Source organism: Brassica napus, chromosome C9 (assembly GCF_020379485.1).
Source record: "Brassica napus cultivar Da-Ae chromosome C9, Da-Ae, whole genome shotgun sequence".
NCBI lineage: Eukaryota > Viridiplantae > Streptophyta > Magnoliopsida > Brassicales > Brassicaceae > Brassica > Brassica napus.
The window spans coordinates 2,063,996-2,075,032 of NC_063452.1; the positions used below are offsets into that span (position 1 = coordinate 2,063,996).

The following is an 11,037-nucleotide window of genomic DNA, read 5'->3' on the forward strand; positions in this document are numbered from 1 at the left end:
AGCTTTTTAGAACTACCATGCACGGTGTATAGGTCGAAGCATAATTCTTAATTTTCGATATTATTGTGATTTTGTTTCAAGTGAAGATCAAAACTCAGGAAATTGTTTTAATGCGTTTCTAAATCTCGTCTACCATTTTGCCACAGTCACGCAGACGGATTAGGATTTTCTTAGTAGTCCAATTTAGTGTTTCTGAACAGTACGCTACCTTTTGAAAAGATAAATACTTCAATTTTCTAATGTTTTAGTTGATAGAGAGTAGCATTATTTAAATGTTCTTAGTAGTATGTTTTGTTCCATGCAAATACTTGGCGGTCGTTTAGTTACCCATTGAGCCGTTCTTGTTTAAAAGCTCGTTGGGCATCAAAATTCACACACACTGCACACACATGCTAGTAGCATCTTCGTTATCGTCCGAACACAGGAGAACTAAAATTGTGATTCTTTTACCATGAGAAGCGACCCCACCGCATTAAGGCATCTACTTCAATTTGGGATTGTCTGTTCTCGTAATAATCTTATCAAAAATCTAAAAGGTCGTATATGAGAATGGTCAGCTCTGCTTTACTTTTCCTTCTTCTACATACATCTATAAATACCTTCGTACACCTTCTCCATTCTTCACACACAGCTATAATACAAAAGAATACTCATCAAAGCAGCTGTTTAACATCTCCTAATTAAGTTTTTTATTAGCATTTTCCGAGAAGTACCATGGATTACAGATCATCTATCGAATCATCAGAAACCCTAAGGTAACCATTTTTTTCATCATACTCGTGTTATAACTTATATTAAGCGTTCTAATAAAAATATTCTAAAGGAAGACTCATGGAGTGGCATGCAATATCATACCCAAACCCAAATTCTATATGTGATAAACTGACGAAAACTAAAAAAAATAGGTAGACATATTTATATATGTACACGTGCAGGAACAAGTGCGCAGCTTGTTATAGGCAATTCAACAAAATGGAACATTTAGTGGAGCACATGAAGATCTCTTATCACTCCGGTCATGAGCCTACTTGTGGCGTTTGCAAGAAACATTGCCGATCTTTTGAGTCCCTCCGGGAACATCTCATAGGTAAATAAGAATATCTGTATATATATATATATATACATACATATATAAAGATAAATATATCGTTTTTATATACACTATGCAATAGCATTTTTTATCTTTAATTTTGTAATGTCAATAGGACCATTGCCAAAACAAGAATGCAAGAACATTTTTAGCCTTCGCGGATGCAGATTCTGCATGATGATCCTCGAAAGCCCAAACGCTCGTAGGATCCATCAAGAGAGATGTCATTTTTCGAGCCTCAATGCTGTAATCTTCTTAGTTCATATCTCAATATACTTCACTTCTCATTTTTGCTTATTCTAACTTATAAAGAATCAGCCGCATGAAAGATATGTTCTTACATTTATATCATATAATTTCTTCATTTCAGGGATTGACGACTCGTATGGCGGCCTTAGGCCTAAGAGATAAGGCCTTAATCGACTACACGTCCTCGCGGTTTCCAAAAGTGGTGGCACTCTCTTGCAAGATGGTAGGAGGAGGAAGCGATGGGTCATTGGATCTATGCGCAAGGGTCTGCATAACTGATGAGAGTGACAACGTTGTGTTTCACACGTACGTGAAACCGTCAATGGTCGTGACGAACTATAGGTACGGGACGACTGGGATACGTCCGGAGAATTTAAGGGAAGCAATGCCGTTGAAACATGCTCAAAGAAAGATCCAAGAATTTCTTTGTAATGGAGAACCCATGTGGAAGATTCGTCCAAGAGGTGGGAGAGGGAGGATTCTCGTGGGACATGGGCTCGACCACGATCTTGACCGCCTTCAACTTGAATATCCTTCTTCCATGATGAGGTAACATTTCTATAAGAAACAGATAAAGAGAAAGAGGATACGTACTTATAACTATATTTCTTTCAATATAACCTATATTTTATGTTAGCTTGTTATATATCGTAGAATTTCTATATCATTTTGTATGTATACTGGTGTACGTAGGGATACTGCAAAATACCCTCCGTTGATGAAAACAAGCAAGCTGAGCAATTCTCTCAAGTACTTAACCCAAGCCTATCTCGGGTAATATATCTAGTTTTGTTTCTGTAATATTACTTTTGAGTCTAACATATTGGAAAGTGAATATAGATGCATGCATACGTTATGTATATTGAAACATATATATGTGAAGCAAATATTATCAATTAATTCTTTCTCTCTTTTTTTTTGGTAACTATTTAATTCTTTCTCAAAAAAAAATATTATCAATTAATTTATTTGGTGTTATGCTATTGATGCTTTGTATACGCTTAAAGTTATAAAGAATAGAGGATTCAAAACGTGAAAGATTCACATGTTTTAAAATATAGTCATCGACATCTACATATATATATTATATATATACCATATTATATATAGATTGTATGGCTAAACTATCCAACAAAAAAACGAAACACTTATTTCGTTTTCTTTTTTTTTTTGCCAATCGCAAATTATTCAAATAGTACAACAGATTTTTTTTTGTATTTTAAATACTATGTATGAGTGTGTATGCCTCATATCGTATGTTGCATATAATATATGTTCGTGTCTACGCATCGAATAAGTAATATAAAACATTTGAGATCAATTAGACACATTATCTGATGTTCAAGATTATTAACTAATGATGATTATTGATGTGCTTATAGGTATGATATTCATGTTGGGATACAAGACCCATACGAAGATTGTGTAGCGACGATGAGGCTGTACACAAGAATGAGATATCAGAAACACAAGATTGAAGCTTATCCTCAAGCTGCCGACTCACAGAACCGTAGCAATCAAGTGGCTTGGCGGCAGAACGAGGTCGAGAAGATGTCTCCTGATGAAATGCTCTCTATCTCTCGCTCCGACTATTATTGCTGGTGCTTGGACTCCCTCGCTTGATTTCTAAAACTATGGGGCTAATTTGAGTAATCTCTCACAACTACTACACAAACTCTTTTCGGGATTCTAATCTAGTAGCTTGGCGTTGAATAAGCATTATTTCTGATTTCTAATAGTATCTAAAATTTATAGTATGTTGTGTTTGATGCGGATATTGTTCTTGTACTCGTAATAATGAATTGCTCTTAATTATTAATTGCTTAAAAAACTTAATTACTAATCTCTTGTTAGCTTTCGTCTATAAATACACAGACATATAAAAAATATATATATATATACATATAAAACGGTAACTATATATTTTTCTCTATAAACACACAAAAATAACGTAACTACATGGCCACCAGTCCACCGTAATTTGAAGTTTCAAATATTATCATTTGAAAAAACTGAGTTTCACTCTGTAACAAGACGGTATTTGGCATGAACCAGGAAGAATATCTTGAAAGATGTAAATACAATAATTATTGAAAAACGACCAAGATTTGAGAACATGCTCCGTCTCCAAGCATCAGACACCAGCTCTGATCTTCAATATATTTTTGGCACTGTTTGGTAATATTATTGCGCAACGATGGAATCGTGGAAAATATAAAATAGAATGTAATGCAATTATAAAATTGTAAATAAATAAAATATTGAGGAGCAAAATTACAAAAGAAACACGTATGTACCTCCACCTGACCTCCACATATTTTGAATATTATCGTGATTGTCATTAACATTTATTTACACATAAATATATACACCAATTAACGTATTATATATGATGGTTTTAGTTATATCGTGACATTGTTAAAAATAAAAGTTATTCCGTGACAAAAAAATGATGGTTTTAGTTATTTTTAATTAAAAATTTTGGTAACGAATAATTTGATATTTGGTTTTATAGTGCTAATGGCTATAAGTTTGTAGGCTTTTATCCCTGTAAATATTTTTTTCGTCGTTTCTCCCTATTTATATGTATATTGCAATTGTTGTTCTCTAATATAATTAATGAAAACAGTAGGTAAGCAAAACTAAAGACAATCACAACTTCGTAGCAATTGTGCTTCCAAAAACAAATGTCTCTAATCAAGAAACAAATCAATCTTCCTTTATTAATACTAATAGGCTTTAATCTTAAAGAGCCTAGTTTATTAGACCATCTTTAGCGCTGGTTCTAATGTGGACTCTTAAGCCCAAATTTATTTAAAAAATTAAAAATAAAAGAATTGGGCTAAGATGTCGGTTCCTGGAAACCTTACAGAGGAGGCGCCTCTTGCTCGTCTCTTCGTCTCTCTCTCTCCCTTTCCCCACAGAGAATCTCGAATTTCTCAGACCAAATTTCATTCATTTTTGACGGTGGTGCTGCTTGTGATCTCCACTTGCAATTATCTCAAGATGCAGTTCCCTGCCATTCTCGAGCAAAAAAAAAAAATCTGTCGACCCAGAAGAAGAAGATGTCGAGGAGAAGGATTACGAGAACTCCGACGAAGAAGATGGGAACCATGGCGTTGAGAGATACGGATTTTCTTCTTCTTCTTCAGTGTTCGATTTCTCTGCATCCCACTCCGCTAGAGACTCTGGTCTTCCTTCAACTAATGACGTTTTCTCTCAGGTTATCATCACTCTCTTTCTCAGAATCCATCAAATTTCGAGGAGTTATTGACTAGATTCGCTGCAGGAACTGAATGATTTCTTATTTTGAATTAAAATTTGTTAGATGGATCCATAAAGTTGAACTTTTTAGTGAAAACTTGCTAGAGTTCATTGGCCTTGTACTTCTGTGTAAATATTTGCAGATATCAGGGCCACCAGAGTTTCTAAACAACCGTACAGAAGCTGATGAAGAAGCCACTGCTAGAGATGCTGAGCATGCTAAGCGTATGACCCAGTAAAAAGAAGAAAGCTAAACCTAAAGGTACTTTATCCACAACTTGTTTGCATCTTTGTAGCATTTTGGTTGATCTCAAGAATGAAAGGTTCACCTTTTGATGATGTTAATTGTGTATCAACAAAAGAAAGTCCTGCAGCCAGTGCCATTCTTGTCCTCATGTTTAGGTTCACATGATTAAAGAGTTGTACGTGAAAGGTTAACTTTTGTAGAAGCTTGTTTTAGGGTACTTTAAAGCATACACATTGTGAATTAGAGAACCAGGAACTGAGTTGTTGTATCTATTTAATTTAGTCTCTCAGTTCTGCTTATGAAGGCTACTTCATACTTACTGTTTCGGCTGGTTTATAGGTGTTGTCATGGAAGCAAAACCTCAGCTTGTGGGGATCCATGAGAGAGTCAGAAACAATATTGATGCACAACCTTCTTAAGAGAATGGTGGAAAGCGAATATCTACTGCAACCAATCCAAATGCAGAAGAAGCTGCAGATCTCTTGAGGTATGGATATATATCTCTTTGTCTCTTCATCATTCTTTCGTGAACTCATATTGCAAAATCCGAGCTTGATTACTGGTTGCGTGTGGTTGATTATCACAGGTTCGAGCTATATTGTTGGATCCTTCTTGCTCTGGCTCTGGAACCATTACAGATCGTCTGGACCATCTCCTTCCTTCTCATTCAGCAGGTTCAACTGATTCTTCTCAGTGTATATGTGTGTGTTCTATAACAAATTTGTTATCCTTCTCCTTCGTGATGAAAGTGTTCTAAAACAATTTGTTTTTCCTTCTCTTTTGTCCTTCCTTTGCTCCAAAACAATTTGTTCTTAATATTTTTTTTTAAGAACCTTTGAATAAAAAACTTGCATTGGACCACACAAATATTCTCATCTCTTAACTAATCTCTTAAATTCACTTTTCCAACTTAAAAATATTAAAAAAATGAATAAAAACTTCAAAGTGTCTCTTAGGGATAATGACGCTCTTAGTTCGTAATTTTAACCTAAGTGAGAGAGGCGGAGAGGAGAAGTACAGGGACAAAAAGACAGATAAGCTAATTGTGCGGTGGACTTTACACATAACATTGTCAGTCACGAGTCTTTCTCTTTGTAATAGCACCAAACCCTATGTTTGTTCTTTTCTTCTTTCCTTTTTGTTTGATCACATTTTATTTGGATTCTCAAAATTCATAAGTCTCTATCTCTACTGACCATACCCTTGTAATGTGACCCATTATCTCACCTCTTCCAATTCTCGTGATATATGACTTTCTACTCTATTATTATTACGTGCAACCCGGGGCAATAGTATACCTATACCATTTTATAAATGATATCAATGGTTGCACTCCATGGATTTTATTTGAATGATCGTCTGAATATCTATGTTGGTTGGATACAAACTTGATAACTATAACAGTGAATTGACCCGTTGTAAACATCAAATTAGTTTTCATTTCGACCTACGAAAAAAAAAAGAGTGTTGTCCACTAAATGTTAAATGGTTGTGATTTATATCATTTTAAATGTTTAAAACAACTACCACCAAAAACCTCGTAACATGCTATTAGTTTTTTTTTTTTTTTTTTTGGTCAAGCTATTAGTTTTTTTCATTTTAACTATTAACACGTGAAGACATATATTGGGAAAAAATCGAATAAACCGGACATTTTTGGTTAGACCGGTGTAGAACATGTGGTCCACTTGGCCTTAGGACCATATGCATAACTCGATCTAGTTGTTGTCTTCTTCTAGCAAACTTCGGATTCTTACACCCACAGACACTTCGAGTTTCTTCCCATTGGCACAAAACTCAACTCATCTCTTTCTATCCATCTTCAAAATGTCATAACTCTCTCCTCTCACCCTTCAAGAAATATATTTGCAGAGAATCCATTGTAATGGGAGATCACAGAAGAAAAACTATCTCAGTTACTCTGTTTCTTGCAATGACATTGATATCACTCATCAACGGCGATAACAACTCAATCCAGCTAAACGACGACGTTTTGGGTCTCATAGTCTTAAAATCAGACCTCCACGACCCATCTTCACACCTGGCGTCTTGGAACGAAGACGATGCCTCTCCTTGCTCATGGAGCTACGTCAAATGCAACCCCAAGACATCTAGAGTCACCGACCTCTCCCTCTCCGGTTTAGGACTAACCGGAACAATCGGTCGTGGGATCCAAAAGCTTCAGCACTTAAAGACACTCTCACTCTCCAACAACAACTTCACCGGAAACATCATGTCTCTCTCCAACAACAACAACCTCCAGAGACTCGATCTTAGCCACAACAATCTCTCCGGTACAATCCCATTTTCTCTCGGTTCAGCTAAACACCTCGACTTAACCGGAAACTCCTTCTCCGGTTCACTCTCTAACGATCTCTTCACCAACTGCTCATCTCTCACGTATCTTTCTCTCTCTCACAACCTTCTCGAAGGTGAACTCCCAAGTACTCTGTTCCGATGCTCTGTTTTGAACACTCTCAACCTCTCAAGCAACCGTTTCTCCGGAAATCCTAGTTTCGTTTCCGGGTTGTGGAAGCTAGAGAGGCTAAGAACGTTGGATCTATCGTTCAACGCTCTCTCCGGAACGTTACCTTTGGGGATACTCTCTCAGCATAGTTTGAAAGTGTTGCAGCTACAAGGGAACCGGTTCTCAGGACGATTGCCTTCAGACATTGGACTCTGTCCTCATTTAAACAGAGTTGATCTGAGCTTCAACCGTTTCTCAGGCGAGGTTCCGACGACTCTTCAGAGGCTGAGGTCTTTAAACCATTTAGATTTGTCCAAGAACTTGCTCTCCGGTGGCTTCCCGGTTTGGATTGGTGACATGACCGGTTTAGTACACTTGGATTTCTCCAGAAATGAGTTAACCGGAGCCCTTCCTTTTTCAGTTGGTACCCTGAGGTCTCTAAAGGTTATAATCTTGTCAGAGAACAAACTCTCCGGCGAGATTCCGGAATCTTTGGAGTCCTGTAAAGAGCTTGTGAGTGTTCAGCTCAAGGGCAATGGCTTTGTTGGTAGCATTCCAGAAGGTTTATTCAATCTTGGTTTACAAGAAATTGATTTTTCAGGCAATGGTTTAACCGGTTCGATCCCTAGAGGCTCAAGTAGACTCTTTGAGTCACTAGTAACACTTGATTTTTCGTGTAATAGTCTCAGTGGAAACATACCTGGTGAAGTAGGGCTATTCAGCAACTTGAGATACTTAAACTTGTCATGGAACAAGTTTAACACAAGAGTTCCTCCAGAAATAGAGTTCCTACAGAATCTGACAGTCTTGGATCTCAGGAACAATGCGTTGATCGGTTCGGTTCCAGCTGATATATGTGAGCCTCAGAGTCTAGAGATCCTTCAGTTGGATGGTAACTCACTAACCGGTTCTATACCGGAAGGAATTGGAAACTGCTATTCTCTTAAATTATTGTAAGTCTCTATTCTATTTTGAGTAACCTTATTTGCAAATGTTTTCCCCTAATGATTATAAGTTTCTTTTTGTAGGAGTTTGTCTCATAACAATCTTACCGGTCCCATTCCTAAGTCACTTTCAAACTTACAAGAGCTAAAGATAGTCAATCTAGAAGCCAATAAGCTTAGCGGTGAAGTACCAAAAGAGCTAGGGGGTTTGCATAATCTGTTATTGGTTAACATATCGTTCAACCGACTCATTGGAAGGTTACCTAATGGAGGTGTGTTCCAGAGATTAGACCAGAGTGCTCTTCAAGGAAACTTAGGCATTTGCTCACCCTTGTTGCGAGGACCTTGCATGATGAATGTTTCAAAGCCTATTGTCATCGATCCGAACTCGTATGGCAACAGGAATAACAATGAGGGAAGGCATGGAAACCGTACAAGCAATGGCTCTAGCAAGTACCACAATGGAATGTTCCTTAGTGTTTCAGTTGTTGTAGCTATATCAGCGGCTATACTCATCTTCTTGGGAGTCATAATCGTAACGCTGCTTAATGCATCGGTGAGAAGAAAACTTGCGTTTGTAGACAACGCGTTGGAGAGCATCTTTTCAGGGTCTTCCAGATCTGGAAGAAGCTTAGTGGCCGGGAAGCTTGTTATGCTAAACACAAGAACGTCGCGGTCGTCGTCTTCGTCTCAAGAGTTTGCTAGAAACCCTGAGTCTCATCTCAATAAAGCTTCAAGAATAGGTGAAGGAGTTTTTGGAACAGTCTACAAGGCACCGTTAGGAGAACAGGGGAGTAACTTGGCTGTAAAGAAACTTGTCATGTCCCCGATTATCGAAAACCTAGAAGATTTTGATCGAGAAGTCCGAATCTTGGCGAAGGCGAAGCACCCTAATCTAGTCTTGATCAAAGGGTATTACTGGACACCTGAGACGCAGCTTCTGGTGTCTGAATACATTCCAAATGGAAACTTGCACTCCAAGTTACACGGAAGAGAACCCTCGGCGCCGCCTCTTTCTTGGGATGCAAGATACAGAATCATCCTCGGTACAGCCAAAGGACTCGCTTATCTCCACCACACATGCCGTCCAACAACCATCCACTTCAACCTGAAGCCATCCAACATCCTCCTCGACGAAAAATACAACCGTAAAATCTCTGACTTCGGACTATCTTGTCTTGTAACACAAGACGGGAACACGATGAACAACAGGTTTCAGAACGCTTTAGGTTACATGGCGCCTGAACTAGAGTGTCAGAACTTAAGGGTCAACGAGAAATGCGATGTTTATGGGTTTGGGGTTCTGATACTCGAACTCGTGACTGGTCGGAGACCCGTGGAGTACGGTGAGGACAGCTTTGTGATACTTAGCGACCATGTTAGGGTTATGTTGGAACAAGGGACTGTGTTGGAGTGTATTGATCCCACGATGGAGGATGAATACTCTGAGGATGAGGTTTTGCCTGTTGTGAAACTTGCTCTTGTATGTACTTCTCAGATACCTTCAAATCGGCCTACAATGGCAGAGATTGTTCAGATCTTGCAGGTCATTACTTCTCCTGTTCCTCACAGGATGCTGGATAGTTTCTAAATAATTTGGATAGTTTCTAAATAATTATGTATTAATTTAAATTTACCATTAGATTCTTGTATTTTTTTCTTTTCTTTGTTTTTAAGAAAATAAACTTTTTGTAGAAATTGCTTTCTTCCACAATGCTACGTTTCATCATCATCATACCTACCATTGAACATTGAGTAGGCTTTTTTCCTATAAATCAAACATGTTTTTGTAAGATAACAAAATGTATCCTAATTAGCAAATAAAATTTCTTATCTAGTGGCTAGAAAGCCTAGAATGAGGTAAGAAAAATTATTCTTTTTTTTTTGAACGGCTAGGTAAGAAAGATAAACGCATTTAATTTTATGAAAGGTTGTTTTCTATTTCCCCTTTTGTTTTCGACATTCTTTTCCATTATCTATAATAATAAAAAGCTTCCGTATTCTTATAGTATTACTTGTGGGGCAAAAAGTCCTATCACTAATTGAAATTTTACGCTGTAGTTTTCTATCAAGTTGATTCACACAAACACAAGCGTATCACGACTACTGTATTGTTTTCTTTTTTCTTTTGTTATTTTCCTATATTGCTGACGTAAAAGTCATACCCAAATGTTACTTCTTGCATATAGTTTGGTCAGAATATTGAAAATTTTAGTTTGAACTATCTTTGTAAATTTTTTCTGTGGCGAAAATGTAAAATCCATAAATCAACTAAAACATACTTTACAAAACATAGTACATAAAATCTCTATCTAAAATTAAATCAACAAATTCTTGAAGACAATTCATTATTATGTCTATAGTTATTCTTTTTGTTTCATGGTTTCCATATGTATTTCCGCTTGCAATTTTCATTTAGAACACAATCATACTAGATTGACTTTTAATGAGCTAACTAGATCTCGATCCGCGCAGCCGTGAGGGTTTTTGTTTTCATTTATTTTTATATAAATATTTTGTTTTCAATTCTAAATTGGTATATATTATAATATATATATATGTGTCTATCAAGTTTTAAAACATAATAAATTTACGGTATATATTTTTCATTAAACAGATTGTTTCAAACTTTCACATGTATTTGTATCTTCTTCTATATATATATTTTCGGATTATTATTTCATTGTTAAGATCGTAACTATATATATAAAGATTAGTAAAATATTGTTATACTGTCATATTCAAAGATATTGTAACATTTCACAAATTTAGAAAG

The 11,037-nt window shown here is 36.6% G+C and overlaps 2 protein-coding genes and 1 pseudogene across 2 annotated transcripts; all 3 read left to right on the top strand.

Annotated features, from left to right (window-relative positions):
• Positions 1-714: 714 nt before the first annotated feature.
• Positions 715-4,345, top strand: LOC106399990 (apoptosis-enhancing nuclease). Its single transcript, XM_013840415.3, has 6 exons — positions 715-755; positions 936-1,087; positions 1,206-1,336; positions 1,461-1,888; positions 2,033-2,113; positions 2,722-4,345. The coding sequence occupies exons 1-6, from the start codon at positions 715-717 to the stop codon at positions 2,960-2,962; spliced, it is 1,074 nt and encodes a 357-aa protein (XP_013695869.1). The 3' UTR covers positions 2,963-4,345.
• LOC125592281 lies at positions 4,344-5,534 on the top strand (annotated as a pseudogene).
• Positions 5,535-6,586: 1,052 nt separating this feature from the next.
• On the top strand, positions 6,587-9,996 carry LOC106401629 (probably inactive leucine-rich repeat receptor-like protein kinase At3g28040). Its single transcript, XM_013842169.3, has 2 exons — positions 6,587-8,270; positions 8,346-9,996. The coding sequence occupies exons 1-2, from the start codon at positions 6,736-6,738 to the stop codon at positions 9,850-9,852; spliced, it is 3,042 nt and encodes a 1,013-aa protein (XP_013697623.2). The 5' UTR covers positions 6,587-6,735; the 3' UTR covers positions 9,853-9,996.
• The last annotated feature ends 1,041 nt before the right edge of the window (positions 9,997-11,037 follow it).